Here is a 21,388-nt window from a genome sequence, read left to right on the forward strand (position 1 = left end):
TCTGTTGATGAGTATCTTTATCTTTATGACTTAGCTCACTTAACATAATTTCTTCTAGCTCCATCCAAGATGGGTTAGAGAAGGTGCGAACCAGGATCTTTAAGCTGGTACTTGCACTTTATGCCATATGCACTTAACCCACTGTGCTACCACCCAGCCCCCTAGAAACTCTTAACTTCTTTTTTTTCCCCCACTCCAGGATTATCTCTGGGTCTTGGTGCCGGCACTACAAATTAACTGTTCCTGGTGGCTTTTTTTTTTAATTGGACAGGACAGAGAGAAATTGAGAGAGGAGGGGGAGATATAGAGGGAGAGAGGAAGATAGACACCTGCAGACCTGCTTCACAATTCATGAAGTGCCTTCCCTGCAGGTAGGGAGCAGGACTTGATCCCGGATCATTGCACAGGTTCTTGCACTTCATACTATGTACGCTTACTGGTACGCCACTGTGTAGCCCCAAAACTGTTAAGTTCTGCACATTCATAAAGAATGAGTGTGAGGACATTTTGCTCTTTTCCTCTCTTACCCTGTACAGTAGTGAACTGAGTATGTTGTAATGGTTGACACAAAGCATTGTAAAACTACATGGGGAGCTGGGTGAGCACACGTTACAATGCACAAGAACCCAGGATTGAGCCCCCAGTCCCCACCAGCAGGAAGAAAGCATTGCAAGTGGTAAAGCAGTGTTACACGTGTCTTTCTGTCTCTCTACCTTTCTATCACCCCCTTCCCTCTCAATTTCTAGCTGTCTCTATCCAAAAATTAAGATAATTTTTAAAAAATTAAAACTGCACATGTTCAGGTACTGGCTCTCCCAAATCTCTAACCATCTGATTTTGAGCAACTGATATATTCTCTCCAAATCTCAGTGTTTTATCCATTCTTCTTCTAGTGTTTGCCCTTCTTCCGTAGCCAGTCAACAGTGTCAGGTTGAGCCTGATGTAAAGTTTCAAGACCTCCTTTGAATCTGGAGAGGTGGCAGTCGTTGACTATGTGGGTCATAGTCTGTCTGTAGCCGCAGGGGCAGTTTGGGTCATCTCTGGCTCCCCAGCGATGGAACATAGCAGAGCACCGGCCATGGCCTGTTCGATAGCGATTGAGGAGGGCCCAATCATAACGTGCTAGGTCAAAGCCGGGTTGACGCTTGTCTGTGATGAGGTGTTTGCTCTTTACCTCAGCTGACTGCCAACTCTGTTTCCAAGAGACTGGAACAGAGAAGTTCAGTGTAGGCATAGGGGACCAGATTGGGTGACGAGACGTCAAGCGTTGGACAGGGTGGGCGAAGATATCCATGTATATTGGCAGGTCCGGTCGAGCGTAGACGTGGAAAATGATCTTAGATGATGCCGCATCCTGACGAATATCTGGCGGGGCGATGTTGCTAAGAACTGGCAGCCATGGAACCGGGGTGGAACGGATGGTTCCAGAAATTATCCTCATGGAGGAATATAATTTGGAATCGACCAAGTGGACATGGGGGCTACGGAACCATACTGGGGCACAGTATTCTGCAGTGGAATAGCATAATGCCAGAGATGATGATCATAGTGTGGAAGCACTCGCGCCCCATGAGGAGCTGGCCAGTCTTGCAATGATGTTATTCCTCGCGCCCACCTTTGCTGCAGTTTTTATGAGATGTTCGTGAAATGACAGAGTGCGATCGAGAGTAACGCCAAGATAGATGGGCTTCATGCCTGATTCTCGTATTGCCAAGCTGCACATTAAGCTCACGCGAGGCCGAGGCATGGTGTAGATGGAAAACAGATGATACCGTTTTTGCAGTGCTAGGGATTAGTCACCATTTTTTACAGTAATCAGATATCAGAGACATGTCTTTCGTGAGTGTTTCCTCGAGGATGTCGAACTTTGATGCCTGAGTTTTATCCATAAAACTATGTTAATAAAAGTACTAGTTCAGCTGGGGAGGAAGCATAATGGTTAATGCAAGACACTCTATGTTAATAAAAATACTAATTCAGCTGGGGAGAAAGCATAATGGTTAACACAAGAGACTCATGCCTTAGGCACCAAGGTCCTAGGTTCAATCCCCTTACCACCCTAAGGCAGAGCTGAGCAGTGCTCTGGTAAAAAAAAAAAAAAGAAAGAAAGAAAGAAAGAAAGAAAGAAAGAAAGAAAGAAAGAAAGAAAGAAAGAAAAGAAAAAGTACTAGTTTGTAGAGCCATTTTGAAAATTTTGATGAATTGTTCAAGATTTCCAGGGATTGAAAGGAGTGTATTTATTGTAATTAATGCATTCATATTTTGACTGTTAGTGCAGGTGGAATCTCATTTCCCTAAGCCCATCTTCTGTGTGAAACTGCCAGTTTGTGTTATATAGCAGCCCCTCTTTCTGAATGTTTAGAAATCCCAAGCTTTCCACAAAGACACCATGCAGAGGATGGTTTGTGAGTGGGACTCCTACTGAGTCAGAGGCCTACTATACTGTTGGCATTGCTCCTGGTGTGATGGTAAGCAGATGTCATTGGAGACTGTAAGTGGCAGATATGTGTTGCCACACTGAAAACTATGCTCAGTAAGTCCATTTACCACACTATCTGGCAGGGAACTGAAAAATAAGTGAGGAACTCTGAGAGTTGGGTGCTATCTTCTTAGGCTGGTCAATATGGAGCTTCCGGAAAAACCTGGAGCAGGAACCTAATGCACCATGAAAATCAACAGCTGACCAGATAGGTGCTCAGGGCCTTAAAAAAGTAAAAAGTAGATCTGTTGGAAATTGGGTCAGAAACCAAATGCCCTTTTAAGAAAGAGAATTGTACAGCTGAACATTTATGGTTTTTTTTTTCTTTTTAACCTTCAGGAGACTGACTGCTTTTTCTCCTTTTCCTCCCTTATAGAAAATGAAGGAATACCTGGAGGGCAGGAACCTCATCACTAAGTTACAAGCCAAGCATGACCTTCTTCAGAAAACGCTGGGGGAAAGTGAGTGTGGGAGCTCTACTAGAGGTTTGACTTTGAGGGGGACAGCCTCGTCCCGAGCTTTATTGCCCAGCACACTCCTCCATCCTCAGCCAAATGGACCTGATCTTGTTATATGAATGCATTCCTTTTCCCAGCCTGTTTGATGTGGAAGTTCACGCCCTGAATAACTGCTTGAGTTATGGGAACAGGCCAGTGCTTAATGAAGCACTAATGTGTATCATCTACTTGTTTAAATGGAGTGTGCTTCTCTACACCTGGCCCCTCCTTCACCTCTTCTGCCTCCACTGGGGGACAGGGGCCAATGTGTTATTTACTGTTCAGATACTTGGTTAAAACCTTCAGCTTCTCTATGGCAGGGCTGAAGCTAGAGCCAAAAAGTGGAGAACTGTGAGATGAGCTATCCAGCCGCTCTGAGAAAAGGGATGCCACAGTGGCCAGGCCACAGCATTCCATAGCATCACTTTCCATCTGTTCCATCAGGTTCACTCACACCAAGTAACCATATCTCTTGCTTTGGCTGTGCTGAGGCCATGGTGCTGAGTGGACTCTCTCAACTTAGGATGATTTTAACCAGACCTTGAAAAGTAGCAAGGCAGAGAACTGAGCAGGCACTCTGGACTTTCTCTCCTCAGCTGTCAAACAGAAGGCAAAGGTTGAAAGAGAAGCTTCCCTGGGGTTTTTGGCACCCTGCCCAGGTCTCCTGCCTGGCTCTCAGCATCCAGTGATTAGTGGGATTCCCAGGTTGGGGTTGCCCCTGCCTCATCTCCCTGCCCTACTAATCTCCTCATTTAAAGGGAAAGGAAAGGCCACAATAAGTATGTGGAAGCATCAGTGAAAGGCAACCCCACACTTCCATGGAGGACTGCCATTGTCAAGTCAATTCTTGAGCACTCTTTAGACAAACTGTAGAGTGCTGGAGAGTATATGGTACTCACTGACCCAGAAATTCATAACAGAGTTTCCCACCCACCTTTCTTGCCCCATCTTTCACATGCCCTGGATGATGCCCACAGATGCTTCTTTTATCTTTAATGTCTTTGATCTTGTAGTGGTTTTGAGGCATTTCCTTTTTTATGTGATGAAAGCCTGTTAGGTGCCTGTTAGGTGACTTCTGTTCTCTTTCCTCTCATCGCCTAAGGGACTCAGGCTGAGCAGGTTTGGGCACTGAGATTCATAGAAAATCATTCCCCTTGGGTTATCGTTACTGCTCCACTGATAAATGAAAAATACTAAATGAAGCCCAGGAATATTTAAAGCAAGTTATATTGTGATATCTTCCTACCAAGATAATCTAAACATAGAAAATAAGTGAAATGAAGAGGAGGGAATTAGGGTGTGAGTTGTGTGTTTATGTGTGTGAGGGAGAGAAAACAAGTGTATGTATTGTTTGTGAGTGGTTGGGTTTGCACACACATGCACCAAATGTGTTACCATGGGGGAGCAAAGGCCACTGACTGTTCATTAATGCTGTAAATTGCCTTCATCTAAAGATGGCATGTTCTAGCAAAAATAAGTCAAATAAGTTGAAAAACTGCAGATCTTCCTGTATGCAAGTTATCACATTCCTGCCTTCTGCATGTATTTGTCACTATAACACAAGAGCTCCATGTTCTTGCCACAGAGGGATAATTGATGTGTATGAATATTCCAGAATGGAAATGGGACAGATGTTGAAAATAATGGCTCAGAGCAATATTTTTGCACATGAAAGTTGAGCCTTTAGTAATGAGCTGCCATTATGGATGGGGAGGGTGCAGCCCAAGATGAGCTGAACTCTAATCAACAATTAGCAACCTTTAAACCAGACTACACCCCTCCTCCCTCTCCACCTCCCCCCACTTTAAGAGTTGCCTTTCCAGGAGCTTGTATAAATGTGGGAGATTATTTCTCCCACCCTTGTTTGTTGAATACAGATCTAATACAGGTTGGATCTGATTATCTATGGTTCTAGACAAAGCAGCATATATCACATTGTACACATGCTCATACATGTCATCTAGGAGATGACTCATCTGTTATAGGATACAGTTTACCATGTATGATAACCTGGATTTGAATCCCCAGCACTACATGGGAGCATCTCTACAGGGGAAGCCTCACAAGCAATAGGACAAGTGCTTTGCTATCTCTACTTCTCTCTCTTGTCTCTGTCCTGTCTTTCTCAGCTGTTTAAAAAAAATTGAATCCCATACAAGTGTTGAAATTGTGCAGTAACAACACCTGGAATAACCGCAGTGACAATGTCAACAACAACAAAAAGATAAGATAAGGGAAAAAAACATAATATTTCTTTGAACTTTGTTTAGTTCCATTTTCAGCTCATTTTTATTGATTTAGGATTGTTGTCATATTTGTTTAGTTCCAAATCTTACCAAATTAGGTATCAGTATACTTTGCCCTCCACCAAATCATCCTCCTCCTAGACCATAGAACACTGGGTTCCTAAACTTGATTGAGTTACTCCCTCCCACCCCACCTGGATCTCTGCATCTGCTACAGTAATCCATTAACATTACACCCTATATTTTCCCTTGCTTTGTTTCTCAGGTCCCACCTGTGAATGAGACCATCTGTTATTCATCCTTCTTCTGACATAAGTTTTTTTTTTTCATTTAATACTTATTGACAAGATTGCAGGATAACAGAGGTACAGTTCCCACCAACAGAGTTCTGTATCCCATCCCCTCCATTGGAAGGTTCCCTACTCTTTTATATATATATATAAAATAAAATATATCAACAAGACCATAGGATAAGAGGGGTATAATTCCCACCTCCAGACTGCACCCCATCACCTCACTTGAAAGCTTTCCTATTCTTTATCCCTCTTGGAGCATCAACCCAGGATCATTATGGGGTGCAGAAGGTAGAAGGTCTGGCTTCCTTAATGCTTCTCCGCTGAACATAGGATATAACAGGTTGATTCATACTCACAGCCTGTCTCTGTCTTTCCCTAGTGGAGCAGGGCTCTGGAGAGGTGGGGCTCCAGGAAACATTGATGAGATTGTCTGCCCAGGGAAATCAGGTTGGCATCACTGTAGCATCTGCAACTTGGTGGCTGAAAAGCATTAAGATAGAAAGCAGAGGGGAGCTGGGTGGTAGCGCAGCAGGTTAAGCGCACATGCTGCGAAGCACAAGGACTGGTGTAAGGATCAAAGTTCCAGCCCCCAGCTCCCCACCTGCAATGGGGGGGTCGCTTCACAGGCGGTGAAACAACAATAACAACAACAATAAACAACAAGGGAAAAAATAGCCTCCAGGAGAAGTGGATTCGTAGTGCAGGCACCAAGTCCCAGTGATAACCCTAGAGGCAAAAAAAGATATAAAGCAGAACAAATCATTCAATAATCAGGAACCTAAAGGCAAAAATACTGCAGATGAGATTTGGGGTCTTCATTTTGGAAAAAAGAAAACAAAAGCTAGGAAGTCTATTTTAGGTATATTCCAAGGACTCATGACTTCACTGACCTTTGCCTGAGCCCAACTGACATGCAGGTGGACCAAAAGTAGTGTCTGGGGAGATGGTTTCAGAGTTGGAAATAGGACTTGAAAGCTAGATAAGGTAAGAGAGTAACTCCAAAATATAGGAAAAGTATATAAATATTATTAACTGCAAACCCCATCGATTTAATCTGGATCCCATATTCATCTCAGGAGCCTGTGTAACCTCTGCATCCCTGTAGGTCTGAGCTGGCATTCTATGATCATAGCTAGGAGCATTCTAGGCTGCACTGATTGCCAGACCCATCTACCTCGAGTGGTAGAGTGTGTTGACCCAACCTCCCTTGAGAAAATGGAGAAGTCCCTACCATTTTGATCTACATTGAGGGCAAGGTCCTGTAGGGGGCCCACAAAGGGGTCCATTATGTTGTTCCTGATGGAGATGACCAGTGACAGTGGCAAGAGGGATCTGTTAGAGATCTAGGCCCATCATGTCTGTGTGGGAATCCTAGGTTTCCCTGACTAGGGCCCTGGATGTTAGGATGGACTGGTAATAACCAGAAGAGCCATCATTAAAGTACGCTGGTCTTTTGCTCTTATCCAGCTTTTGTAGTCCTTACTGACAAGTTTAGCCTTGGAGTGATTAGGTGAGGAGGGTGTCTAGGTCTAAGTAGAAACTATTTGATTAACTACTTTATGGTGTCTTTAGGTCTTTCTACTTGCTTGCTGTACTTGTTGAGTCACTGCAAAGTTGTTCACTTTTCTTTAAGGGTATATATTTTCCACTAACTTATGGATACACATGCACATAGGCTCTATCTTATGGGCCCTGGTCTATATCTAGGTGCTGTGGTTTTGTTAGTAAGTGCACTACCCAGAATGGAATTAAGTTGTCCTATGAGCTAGGAAAGGTCTTACCAGAGTAATGGAGCTGAAGGATTAACATCCCATGCCTGGCATCTCTAGACACAGGCCAAAGTGAAACATGTCAATGTGGTACTGGTTGCATTGATGTAGTTGAGATCAGCAGATGCAGTATCAAACACAAGATTCACTCCAGTTCTACCCAGTCACTTTTTATACCTGAGTAATATTTCTCCTTAATAATTGCCTACTATTGGACACTTGGATTGTTTTGGCTACAAATAGCTTTATATTACTAGCATAAATGTGCATAGATTTTGGGATAAGTGTTTTTGTGTTCTTCAGTAGATGACTAGGAGAAGAACTACAAAATTGTGTGGTAGGTCCACTTATAATATCTTGAATCAGAATTCTATTTTTTTGTTTGCGGTTTTTTATTTATTTTATTTTTATTTAGTTATTATTTTTAAATATTTACTTATTCCCTTTGTTGCCCTTGTTGTTTTTTGATGTTGTTATTATTGTTATTGGTGTTGTTGTTGTTGGATAAGATAGAGAGGGGAGGGGAAGACAGAGAGGGAGAAAGAAAGTCACCTACAGACCTGCTTCACCGCTTGTGGGGAACCGGGATCCTTACACCAGTCCTTGTGCTTTGCACCACCTGCCACCTGCACTTAACACACTGTGCTACCACCCTACTCCCTTGTTTGTGTGTTTTTGAGACCAGGGTTATTACTGGGGTTCAGTGCCTGTGTAATGATTCCATCACTTCTGGTTCCCTTTTTTCTTTTTCTTAAGAGACAGAGACAAATGGGGGTATGGGAGGAAGAATGAGAGAGAGAATGAAAGACATCTGAAGCACTGCTCTACTGCTAGTGAAATTTTTCTCCTGCAAGTGGGGGGCAGGGACTTGAACCTGGATCCTTGGTATGGTAATGTGTATGCTTTACAAATATACCAATACCCAAGCCCAAAAATATTTTATTTCTTTCTCCCTTCTCGTCTCTTCTTTCTTCCTCCCTTTCTTTCTTTCTCCCTCTTTTTCTTTCTTTTTCATTTTCTCTCCCTTTTCTTCTTTCTTTATCAGAGCACTGCTCAACTCTGGCTTATGGTGGTGCAAGGGGATTGAGCCTGGGATTTTAGAGTTTAGGCATAAGAGTCTCTTTGCATAGCCATTAAGATATCTCCCCCAACCCAATTTTACTTTGTTTTGTTTTAAAGATTTGTTTTTATTTATTTACTAATGAGAGGAGGGAGAGAAAGAACTAGGGTATCACTCTGGCACGTGCAATTCCAGGAACTGAGCTTAGGACCTCATGCTCGACAGTTTAGTGCCATTCATAAATCCCCACCTTCAACTCATGTGTACCAGTACATGTGCATGTATGTGTATTCATATATTCAGGAATAAACTTGTTACTCTCTCCTCCCACATATACAGAAAAGAAACTAAATTTCATTTCCTGAAAAGCCTCCAATACTTTGTTCTCTAAAGCATAGTCTTCTTTGCTATGTCTGTCCCCTTTTTCTCACTGGAAAGCAGAGTGTTAAACCAATGTTTAGGGATACCAGGAGCCCTCAGTTAGAAACATGCATCAAAAATAGCAACAACAACAAAAAAAAAAAAAACCTGGAAGCTTCTTTTTTGTCTGAAAGGCCTAAGATGCTGGTACTAGTGACTCTCTAGCAAGCCAGGAAAGTCTTTTAGCTCCTGGAGCACATTTCTTTCTTTCAGCCCTTCTGCTTCAACATGAGTGTTTTGCTTTTGTCTTTCTAACAGGTCAGCGGACAGATTGCAGTTTGGCCAGGTAGGTGTGGCCTGGGATAGCATGGGGAAAGATAAAAGGAAACCCTCTGAGCACTCCCAGCCTGGGAGACAGCCTGAGAACTGAGCTGCAAGGGCTTTGGATGATTTTGTAAAGGATTGACCTATGACAGAAGTTGCTGTTTTGCCTTTGCCTTGCTGACCTCATCTGGAGTCGAATAGAAATGGGATTTACTGTGACTTTGGGAGAGAGCTGAGCAGAACTAAGTTAAGGAATTTACCATTTTCTGCGGTAGTCCCAGAAACTCCTTAAAGCAACTACTTTGCAAGGAACAGAAATTCTTAACTCTGGAGGATCCTAATATCCTGATGTTAACTATTAAGACTCCTAACATGTGAGCTTTGGGAAAAGAAGGTCGGGAAATGGCATTTGATTTGAGATTTATTTTATGCATGGAAAAGTTCACAGTCCCTAGTTAGTGACTTGCTTGAGAATGAAATACTGCATTGCACTGACTTGCCAAACAGCATTGGTTAAACTCCTTGCATGATGTGCAAGTATGTAGCCCTCCCAGTCTTTTCCACCTTCCCCTCCCTCCCCCACTCCAGACAAGTATTTTCCCTCCTAGTCATAGTGCTCCTGTGAGAAAAAGCATGAGCTTGCAGACAGCAAGACATTCATTCATTCATCCAACAGTTCTCAGATACCTAAAAATGTGCTGATTTCACTGGAAGAAGAACTGTAATGGGCTGGATTTCTTAGAAGCCCTGGGTTAGCCCACTATGTCAACCACTTACATATGCCAACACACACAATAATCATGAGGCCATTTATAATTTTAGGCTCATTATTTAGAAATAGCTTCATTTGGTTTTCATCACTTTTGTAATTACGGATTACAATAAAGATCCCATTAATATATCAGTCTTGATTACTAGAAGGAACTAATATAATGGAATTCTGTAGAATGTATCTTCTTGGTAATAGAGTCTTCATATAAGTTCACCTGAAGTTCATTCTTATCTTCAGAAAACTTCATAGGATGAAAAAGGACTGAATTGAATTTCCTTATGCTGTGTTATTTCATTATATGACCTTAGACCACTTTGTTCTTCCTCCAAATTCCAATTTCCTTATCTGTAGAAAGAGAATGAGCATTGTACTATGCCCAAAATGCAGAGAGCGCCTACTCTTCTCAAGGCAGTGCAACCCTGGCCTACTATGTGTACAATTGTGCTCCATCCAAGTCAGACTCCTTGAAAGAAAAGGTTTCTGAGGCAAAACACTACTTGAAAACCATTGGTCTAAGGCCAATGAGATAATTCAGTGATATAGCATAGGACCTGCATTCTTAAGCTTCTAGGTACATTCCCCAGCTTCACATGTGCTAGAGCTGAGTAGTGTGTTCTGGTATCTTTCCTCTCTTTCATTAAATAAACAAATTAAATCTTTGAAAAATAAAAGAACTGGCTTAGAGGATCACCAAAATTTTTTCCGATCTGGATACTCTAGCTTCTAAATTAAAATAAAACCTGTGTCTTTTTCCCTAAGGATTTTCAAGAAAAAAAAAAAAAAACTCACATCCCATAGTATTTTCTATAGTCTCTTTGCAAACTGAGAGCTCTTATTGTCTAATCCAAATATATTTACTGCAAATTGAACCAATTCCCTCCTATTCTAGTTTCAAATTGTGGCAGACTTTAAAAGCAGGGACCTCTGTGCTTTTGTGAAAAGAGCTTTATTGAACTTTATTTGGAAAATTGCATATCTCATCTCTTAGCCATTTCTGGGGCTGAGATAAGTATTATAACTTATCTCTATAACCACCATGTAGGATGTTTTTAATCCCATTTTCTCTTTTTCTTCCATATTGCTGGATCGGTTCTGCCACAGGCGTAGCTCAACTGTGAGGAAGCAGGTAAGGGCACCGCAAAAGCCAGGCTGGCTTGGTGTGAAAGTGAGCACATCTCAGACATTTATGGAACTCCACCCTGGGAAGGACAGACACTTTTCTAACTCCACACTTATATTTGAAATGTACCACTTAATCATAGTATTTTTCATTTTAAACATGTTTCATTAGTTCAGCCTGTTTATCTTTCCCTCTTTTCTAGTCATTTCTCCTCTTATATACCAGAAGGTCTTATTCGACTATGGCATATTATGCTAGAAACTAGCATGATGTTTGTTTTTTTTTTTTTAGCTTTATGTATTTAATAGAGACACCCAGAAATTGAAAGGAAGGGGGAGAGAGAGAAAGAGACCTACAGCCCTGCTTCACCACTGATGAAGGGCTTGAACCTGGGTCCTTGAGCATGGAAACCAGGTGCACCACCACCCGACCCCGTACTTCTCTAGAAAACTATGAGGAGGCCTCAGGCTACATACATAAGTAGCCATGTCTGAGTAACTCAGCAGCTAAGCATCAAAATAAACCAACATATTTACTGTCATTTTATAGTTTTCTGATTGTTCCTAATGTTGTATGATTGGGTGTATGCTAAGACGTGTTAATAATGAAAATATAAGTCTGGTACAGGAGTAATACTCAAGAGTACTCTTCAAGTCTGCATGGTGTTAAAGTCTGACATGGGGCAGCCAGTTCTCATTGCCCATATTAGGAGGGATCTCCAGGAGCAGCAGCATGGATAATCCACACCAGTGGATAAACTAAACAGCACTTGTGCTTCTTGAAAGAAAATTAATTGAAGTATTTTTTGAAGTAGCAAATTTGACTTCCTAATTACACTTATAGCTAAACCTTATGGAAATGATTTTGTATCCCTAAGTTCACACCCACCTTGCAGCAGTCAGTGAGCAGAAAGGGAATGAAAAAAGCTTAGAAATGTCTTTGTATCTATTCAGGGGAAAGCTGATCTAGGCTTTTAAAAATCATTGTGGGTGGGGGGTCAGACGGTAGCGCAGAGAGTTAAGCGCACGTGGCGCAAAGTGCAAGGACTGGCTGAAGGATCCCGGTTCAAGCCCCCGGCTCCCCACCTGCAGGGGAGTCGCTTCACAAGCGGAGAAGCAGGTCTGCAGGTGTCTTTCTCTCCCTCTCTGTCTTCCCCTCCTCTCTCCATTTCTCTCTGTCCTATCCAACAACAACAACAACAATAATAATCACAACAATTAAAAAAAAAAAAAAGAAAACCAACAGAGATAAAAAAGAAATCATTGGGAGTCGGGCTGTAGTACAGCGGGCTAAGCGCAGGTGGCGCAAAGCACAAAGACCGGCATAAGGATCCCGGTTCGAACCCCGGCTCCCCACCTGCAGGTGAGTCGCTTCACAGGTGGTGAAGCAGGTCTGCAGGTGTCTATCTTTCTCTCCTCCTCTCTGTCTTCCCCTCCCTCTCTCCATTTCTCTCTGTCCTATCCAACAACAACAATAATAACTACAACAATAAAACAACAAGGGCAACAAAAGGGAAAAAAATAAATAAAAATAAATATAAAAAAAAAGTATTTAAAAAAAAATCATTGTGGGTAACTCGTAGTAGCTGTAGCCACAGGGAGATAATCAGATGAAGAAGGCACATGGTTTCTGAGGTAGTGGCAGCCCCAACAGTGTGTTCACATGATCTGGCTGCCTGGGCAGCTCAGATGACAAGTCCTCATTTTCCCTAGCTTTACTATCACTGTTCTCCCCACCTCCTCACATTCTATTCTGTTATAATGAGAACACCATAAGATCTGATGAAAATTTAGTAAAGTGTGAAAATTCCTTTGTAACTTTTATTTCTCTTGTTCCTCTCTCTTTCCCCCTTACTCCCATAAATTTCATTTAAATCTAAAAAGGAGTTGAGTGCCTCCCAGGGGTAATTGATTGCATTTTAAATTAATAGATGGGTATTTTAAAGAAAGAGAAAACCTTTTTTTCCTCCCTCTACCACTATGAACAGGATTGAACTTTGTTCCTTTAAGGAGCACATGTGTCCAGGCTCCATAAAGGGGAACAGCATCCATCTGGTTTGCATCCTGCTGCATCCACACAGTAGCTGGAGAGTATCTTTTCTAGATGCTAGACTTCTGTTAAGTATCCTAGGATACAATAAAAAGCCCAGTCGAAGGAAGTTCTCATTTTCATTCTGATGCCCCAGTTTCTCTTGAGCAGCTCAAACTAATGGTAGATCAATAAGTAGCTTTTCTAAGGTAAGAAGGCTAATCAGAGGAAGTTGGGTAAGCTCATATACGTACTGAGAAAATGAACATTGGTTTATCTGTGGCAAACTAGCCAAACAAGAGAGGATCTTTTAGGTTTTGCTTTGATGATCCCTTATGGGTTTTAGTTAAACAAAGATAGGGTTCAAACCATGAGAGCTGCTTCCAAGCTCCCTGTACCCTTCAAGCCTAGAATTTTCTCTTTTATGTTATTCCCATTTCTTCTGTCTTCATTCCTTTAAGCTTATATATGTTCCAAAGCTTGGTTCTCTTTATCTTTGTTTAATTTTTATTAAATACAATTATATTATAACTTTATGTAGGTTGGAAGTGTGCATCATTGAAGATTAACATGTATATCCCATTTGTAGCTTTGTGCTCTTTAGCTTCTCTCCATACTCCATTGTCATTTTGGTTACCTCAGAGGAAACTTTCTCTCCTTCTATATCCATTTGTTGTGTAATGTTGTCCATTTGTGTCCATTTGTTCTGTAATGTTGTCTTGCTGTCTGTGTCTAATTTTTTTAATTTCTTTATTGGGGGATTAGTATTTATAGTCAGAAGTAAAATACAATAGTTTGTACATGTATAACATTTCTCAGTTCTCCACATAACAATTCAATCCCCACTAGGTCCTCCTCTGCCACCATGTTCCAGGACCTGAACCTTTCTCCCACCCCAGAGTCTTTTACTTTGGTGCTATATACCAACTTTAGTTCAAGTTCTTCTTAGTGTTTTCTCTTCTGATCTTGTTTTTCAACTATGTCTATGAGTACGATCATCCCATATTCTTCCTTCTCTTTCTGACTTACCTCACTTAACATGATTCCTTCAAGCTCCATCCAAGATGAGGTGAAGAAGATGAATTCACCATTTTTAGGAGCTGAGTAGTATTTCATTGTGTATATATACCTCAACTTTCTCAGCCACTTAATATTGTTGAACACCTGGGTTGCTTCCTGGTTTTGACTATAATAAATTGTGCTGCTATGAACATAAGTATACACAAATCTTTTTTTTCTTAACTCTTTTTAAAATATTTATTTATCAGAGAGCAGGAAAGAGAAAGAGAACCAAAACATCATTCTGGCACATACAATGCTTAAGAGTCCACTGTGCTACCTCCCAGCTGCCAGACAGCTTATTCTTTTTTTTTTTCAATTGATTTAATAATGATCAACAAGACTATAGGATAAGAGGATAAGACACAATTCCCACCACCAGAGTTCCGTATCCCATCTCCAACATTGGAAGTTTTCCTGTTCTTTATCCATCTGGGAGCATGTACCCAGGATCATTATGGGGTGCAAGAGGTGGAAGGTCTGGCTTCTGTGGGTGTGATTGGTTCCTTAGGATATATCCCCAAGAGAGGAATTGCAGGGTCATAGGGAAGGTCCATTTCTAGCCTTCTGAGAGTTCTCCAGACTGCTCTCCACAGGGCATAGACCAATTGACATTCCCAACAGCAGTGCAAGAGGGTTCCTTTGTCCCCACAACCTCTCCAGTATTTGTTTCGGCTACCTTTTTTGATGTATGACATTCTCACAGGAGTAAAGTGGTATCTTATTGTTGTCTTTATTTGCATTTCTCTGACAATCAATGACTTGGAGCATTTTTTCTTACATTTGTTGGCCTTTTAGATGTCTTCTATGGTGAATATTCTATTCATATTTGCTCCACACTTTTGGATGGGGTCATTTGGTTTTTTGTTTGTTTGTTTTTGTTTGTTTGTTCTTGTTGTTGCTGAGTTTGGTGAGCTCTTTATATATTTTGGTTATTACCTCTTGTCTGATTTATGGCATGTAAAGCTCTCCCATTCTGTAAGAGGTCTCTTTGGGTGGTGGTTTCTTTTACTGTGCAGAAGCTTTTTAATTTGATATAGTCCCATTTCTCTGTTTTTGTTTTAGTCTTCTTTGTAAATGGATTTGTGTCATTGAAGATGCCTTTAAAATTTAGATGGAAAAGATTTCTACCAATAATTTTCTCTAAGTATTTGATAGTTTCCGGTCTAACATCCAAGTCCTTGATCCATTTGGAATTTACTTTGGTGTTTAGTTTCATTCTTCTGCACATTTCAACCCAATTTTTCCAGCACCATTTGTTGAAGAGACTCTCTTTCCCCCTTTAATAGTCTTAGCACCCTTGTCAAAGATGAGATGTTCATAGGTATGTGGGTCTAATCTCTGACTGATTGTTTGCTCAATGATGCTTAAATGTTGAAATAGTACCTTGTATCCTAAGCTATCTATTTTGCCTTCCAAACCCACATTTTATCCTCCTTACACTTTTACACTTATGTTAGTATAGCTATTTCACTTCATTACCTACATTTGTTAAATTAGTATTTTCTTTTTTTTTTTTTTTTTTTTTTGCCTTCAGGCTTATTGCTGGTGCTCAGTGCCTGCACTACAAATCCACTGCTCCTGTGGCCATTTTTTCAATTTCTTGGATAGGACAGATAAATTGAGAGGGGAGAGAAAGAGAGACACCTACAGACCTGCTTTACTGCTTGTGAAGCAAACCCCCCACCCCCCGCAGGTGGGGAACCAGGGGCCTGAACCCCAGGATCCTTGCATGGGTCCTTGTGTCTCATACTATGTGTGTTTAACCCAGTGAGCAACCACTCAGCCCCAAGATTTGTATTTTCTCCTTTGTCAAAGCATAAATTAAATGTAACAGAGACTAGCAAAAGCTAACTTTCTTACTCATGAGATAGTATGCCAAACAATAGCATAGTTAGACATTATCTGGCCACCTTTCTGATTGTTTTCCTCTGCAAACCACTGGACCTCTACCTACCATCTTTTCTTAGTTATATCTGCTACCTTTTCCCTTAATTTTGGCTTAAAGTTTCCATAATCTGATTGTATGGCAATATAGCCTGATTGTCCTTAAAAGGGCCCTTCTTGTCTGAGAATATATGACCAAAATATTGTGAACCAGAGAAATATATTGACATCAACTTTAATTCTGGGGGGAGGTGAGAAAGAAAGGGAGAAACACACTGAATACAAACACATATTGGGACTGCTTGTTCCACTATATGTATTTGGAGTCAGTGGTGGGCCCACGGGAATACACAGACACATTCCAAGAGAATGTATCACTCAATTGGGTGATGAATGTGGTAGTAGGTGGTAGGAAGGTCTGAAGTCTTTGTGACTGTCCAATTGTTCACCTAAGATACTCACTCTTAGATGATAGTGGAGTAGGGAGAACTGTGAAAATGCTTCTCTGCAGTTGGGCTAACTATCACTGGCCTATCCTTTCCTGCAACATATTATGCCTGTGAGCTGTGTCTGAAATGCTACTGCTAACTATAAACATGCAGATTGATGTCTTTTATGCCTTGCTTCATGTAGTATGATAAGTACACAGAACCTGTGTACCATCATTATACTACTTCCTACAAGTCCAGGCAGAATTCTCCACTTCATGACATAGAAGCCAGCAGTCTGTGAGCTTCTGAACATCCCTTCCTTTGGGTCTTCAAAAATCGGAGGCCACAAAAAACTTAGAAGCTCTCATGTTGCTGTCCTCAGTATCATTGCTTATACTATTTATAAATGGAAACTACAATGACAACACTCATAAATGTTTTTTTAAAAAAATGTTTCACAAATTGATTTTAAATAGTAGAGCCTAGTTTCTTCCTCAATGTATGGTAGAGCTGACAAAAAAGTTCTTCCTCTAAGATCACCCTAGACTGCCAGACAGAAATGACAGCAGAAGGGCAGACCCTGACTATTGTAGCTTGGAAAGTTGACACATGCAATACTTCCTTTGTCAGAACCCAGTGTTTCAACCAAGTTTTGGAACTAAAAGGGTTACCAGTGTTTCTCTCAGGCTACTTCTGCATGAGACCCAAATGCTTCCCAAATGGCCAAACCTAATAACTACATTAGAAAATTCAGATTCAGGGGCCAGGAGGTGGCTCACCTGGTTGAGCACTCACATTATAGTATGCAAAGACCCAGGTTCAAGTTCCTGGTCCCCACCCGCAGGGGAGAAGCTTCATGAGTGGTGCGGCAGTACTGCAGGTGTCTCTCTGTCTCCCTCTTCCTTCTCAATTTCTCTGTCTCTATCCAGTAATAAATAAAAAGATTTTTAAAAAAAGGAAATTCAGGTCCTGGGGAAGAGACATTTTTGCCCCACATTCATCTGACACTTACTGAGCACCATCCATGTGCTAAACACTCCCCTATCACCACTAGATCTGATCTGTGAAGCTCAAAATGGACAGAAGCCACAAAGACTCACTTCCACTTCAGAGTCCAGGTTTTGTCCTGAGCCCAGACATATAAAGTTATTTTTGCTAGGCTTAGGACTTCTCTGTCTCTTCCTTTTCTTTTTTTTTTTAATTTATTTATAAAATAAAAAATGTCGAAAATACCATGGGATAAGAGGGGTATAGTTCAACACTGTTCCCACCACCAGAGCTCCGAATCCCAGCCCCTTCCTTGAAAGCTTTCCTGTTCCATCTGGGAGCATGTACCCAGTATCATTATGGGGTGCAGAAGGTGGGAGGTCTGGCTTCTGTAATTGCTCCCCGCTGAAAGTGGGAGTTGGCAAGTCAATCCATACTCCCAGCCTGTCTCTCTTTCCCTAGTGGGGCAGGGCTCTGGGGAGACAGGGATCCAGGACACACTGGTGATATCATCTGCCCATGGAAGTCCGGTTGGCATCATGGTAGCATCTGGAACCTGGTGGCTGAAAAAGCATTAAGATATAAAGCAGAACAAATTGTTAAATAGTCAGGAACCTAAAAGCAGATGAGATTTAGGGGTCTCCATTTTGGAAAAAGCTAGTAGGTCTACTTTAGGTATATTCCAAGGAGCCCATGACTTTACTAGTTTTTGCCTGAGTCAGACAGCTAACATGCAGGTGGACCCAAGGTATTGTCTGGGGAGATGGTGTCATACTTGGAAAAAGGACTAGAAAAGCTAGACCAGGGAAGAGAGTAGCTCCAAATATGAGAGAAGTATATAACTGTTATTAACTGTAAACCCCATCGATTTGACCTGTTGCCCATACTTGCTGTGCTGCAGCAGCCTGTGTAACCTCTGCATCCCTGTAGGTCTGAGCTCACATTCTCCTTTTTTTAAATTTTTTATATTTATTTTCCCTTTTGTTGCCCTTGTAGTTATTGTTGTTGTTGTTGTTGTTGTTATTGATGTCGTCATTGTTAGGTAGAACAGAGAAATGGAGAGAGATAGGGAAGACAGAGGGGGAGAGAAAGATAGACACCTGCAGACCTGCTTCACTGCCTGTGAAGTGACTCCCCTGCAGGTGGGGAGCCGGGGGCTCAAACCAGGATCCTTATGCAGGTCTTTGAGCTTCGCTCCATGTGCGCTTAACCTGCTGCACTACTGCCCAACTCCCTCTCCTTTTCTTTCTTATAGCTGAATCATTGTGCATTCCACTGCTCTATAAAGCCTTAGTAGTTTTTAGTAATATGTGGTGAGAATATCTGGCAGTGCTTGCCAAATTGCTCGGGTGTAAGATGGGTGGTGGTGAGTTTTTCACTCAGGAAAACTACCTGGCTTTGAATCCTGGTTCTGCCACTTACCAGCATCTATTTTAACCTCTCTAGCCTTTATTTTCACATTTGTCAGATAAGAATAATAATAGTTAACAACCCATAAGGCTGCTGCCAAGACCAAGCCACTTAAGACTCTTGATGCATGACCCAAATTCTACAAATCCCTATGTAAATGATAAGTCCCAATGTTCATGTGTCAGTAGTAAATAATGCTTCATCTTACTACCAACTTTCTCTCCAGTTTGTAGAAACCAATTTGAGATCCAACAAAATTAAATTGTACGTCTGTATAGCAGTGACAGAACAAAAATTGATATTTGGGAGGTCAGTTTCTTCACTTAGTACTAAGCAGTTTCTACTTTTTCCAGAAGTTGACTCTTTTCTTCTATGCTTTAATGCCAAATAACCCCCTTTCTGAAGCTCTGATTGGTTCTTTCTCTTGCCCTCAAGGAATGCTGATTATCTACTATAAGAGAGCATCATAATCAGCACATGACACCCACAAATTTCCATAGAAACTTCTCTGTGGAGCTCGAATTGTAGTGGTGACAAATATTCATACCACACAATTAAGTCATAAACAGAGTTGTGAGAACCAAGTACATGGTGCTTAAACTCAAGGCCAGAGCCATGATCTCAGCTGGGGAATCTAGAAATGTATCCCTTGGGAAATCATACTTGCAATGGGACCCTAGTAGGTGGAGGTCTGGGATGAGAAGACAGTTTCAGCAGCATGAATAGCTCATGCAAAGCCATGGGGTAAAATAGGATTTATCTGAAGAACGGAAAGAAGTCCATTGTAGCTTTAACAGAGATAGTGGGGAATAAACAGGAGGAGATAACACTGGAGGTGAAAGCAAGGCATGGCCCACAAGACTTATGTCAAGAAAGTTATGAGAAGTATTTGAAAGAGTATATCCTAGAGAGGAAACTATCATGTATGTGCCTCTAAAGATCACTTAAAGGGCCAGGAAATAGCTCACCCTCTGTACCATGTGGGAGGTTCCAGGGACATGGGAGCACCACAGTACTGAGGGAAGATGGGTTGTGGGGCAGTGGTGAGAAGTCCTTTTCTCTCTCTATCTCTTCCTTTCTCTCTCTAAAATGAAAAAGTTAATCCTTAAGTGGTAGAATAGCACACGTGCAAGGCCCCAAAACACACACACACACACACACACACACACACACACACCCCTAACCACAATATGAAGAAAAATGGTCTTGAAGTTGCCAAGAGAATTAAGATATTGGTGAGTTGGACTGGGTTGGTAACAGTAGAGATGGAGAGAATTTTTTACATTTGGGATTTGAGAACTATTTAGGAGAAAAACTTTACAGAATATTGATTGGTCACTTGATTGCTGGGTGAGGAACTGGTTTGGCATAAACACTAACAGTCCCCTTTAAGATGTGTTAAATTTAAGGCATCTGTATGACATTTCGATGAGGTACTTGTACTAGGTGCTGCTTTGTGAACTGATCACTCCTCCAGCTGAGACAAGCTGTGTACAATATGGACTTTTTCAGACCCTGGGCTCTAAACAGGAGGTTGAATATTCTGATATCTTGTTTCTCTTTGACTTTTCAGGTTTCCAGCCAGGCAATTCCTTTGGTGGTAGAAAGCTGTATCCGATTTATCAGCAGACATGGTAAGCAGGATTACAGCCTTGCCCGTTTGCCCGTATTTGTGTAAAGTTCCTTTGTGGAAAAAGAATAGAAATTGACTTCCCATCCTAACATTCTCAGAAAAGTAATAAAAGTAACTTGTTCACCTAACATTTGCTACCTCAGAATGGCTGTCCCTAGATATTGAGGGGAAAAAAAAAAAAAAGTAGGTGTTTTGGTCCAAAATGCCTCAGTCTCTTACCACACTTGCTTTTCTACCCTATGAGTGAGTGTTGAATTACAGCTGTTACATGAGTCAGCACAGCTGGTATGAAGTGACGGTAGTTTCACCATTACTCACCGTCTTTGCACGTGTTGGTATCTTCCACTGCACAGCATTGGCCATTATGTAACCCTGGATTTCTGCAAGGGAATGAACTGAAAACAGTTCCTTTTGTAATATGGTACTGATCCATAATAAAATTCCTTTTTTGTTCTGGTTTATTCTCTCTGGATACATTACTAAGAGCTCAGTAGTTATCCTTAAAGGTTGGAGCATATTCTTCAGTCTATAGGAACTGTCTCCTCAGCTTACATCAAAGCACACTGTCTTTGCTTGGGCAAAAATAAGTCTCATAAACTCATTTTTTTACTACTCCTAGAATGGTTAGGAAAAAAATCAGGAATGGAAATTATTTGCCAAAGAATTGATCTCCCATGTATAGAAGTATTTAGGAGGGTGTCGAATGTTAGTGCAGCAGGTTAAGTGCACATGGCGCAAAGCGTAAGGATCCTGGTTTGAGCCCCCGGCTCCCCACCTGCAGGGCAGTAGCTTCACACGCAGTGAAGCAGGTCTGCAGGTGTCTCTCTTTCTCTCCCCCTCTCTGTCTTCCCCTCCTCTCTCCATTTCTGTCTGTCCTATCCAACAACAACATCAATAACAACAACAATAATAACTACAACAAGGGTGACAAAAGGGAAAATAAATAAATAAATATTTTTTTAAGTATTTCTTTTATTTTTATTTTTATTTTATTTATTTTTTCCCTTTTGTTGCCCTTGTTGTTTTTAAT

At 41.3% G+C, this 21,388-nt stretch overlaps 1 protein-coding gene across 13 annotated transcripts in view; it reads left to right on the top strand.

Moving 5' to 3' along the window:
- The window catches only part of SRGAP2 (SLIT-ROBO Rho GTPase activating protein 2), a 290,047-nt gene that overhangs the window by 241,336 nt on the left and 27,323 nt on the right, over positions 1-21,388 (top strand). For all 13 annotated transcript variants that reach the window (XM_060178745.1, XM_007523113.3, XM_060178749.1 and 10 more), the window contains 4 exons: positions 2,856-2,940; positions 9,026-9,053; positions 10,905-10,929; positions 20,299-20,359. In XM_060178745.1, the coding sequence (XP_060034728.1) occupies positions 2,856-2,940; positions 9,026-9,053; positions 10,905-10,929; positions 20,299-20,359 (199 nt within the window). The remainder of the gene's footprint in view (positions 1-2,855; positions 2,941-9,025; positions 9,054-10,904; positions 10,930-20,298; positions 20,360-21,388) is intronic.

Source organism: Erinaceus europaeus, chromosome 19 (assembly GCF_950295315.1).
Source record: "Erinaceus europaeus chromosome 19, mEriEur2.1, whole genome shotgun sequence".
Classification (NCBI taxonomy): domain Eukaryota; kingdom Metazoa; phylum Chordata; class Mammalia; order Eulipotyphla; family Erinaceidae; genus Erinaceus; species Erinaceus europaeus.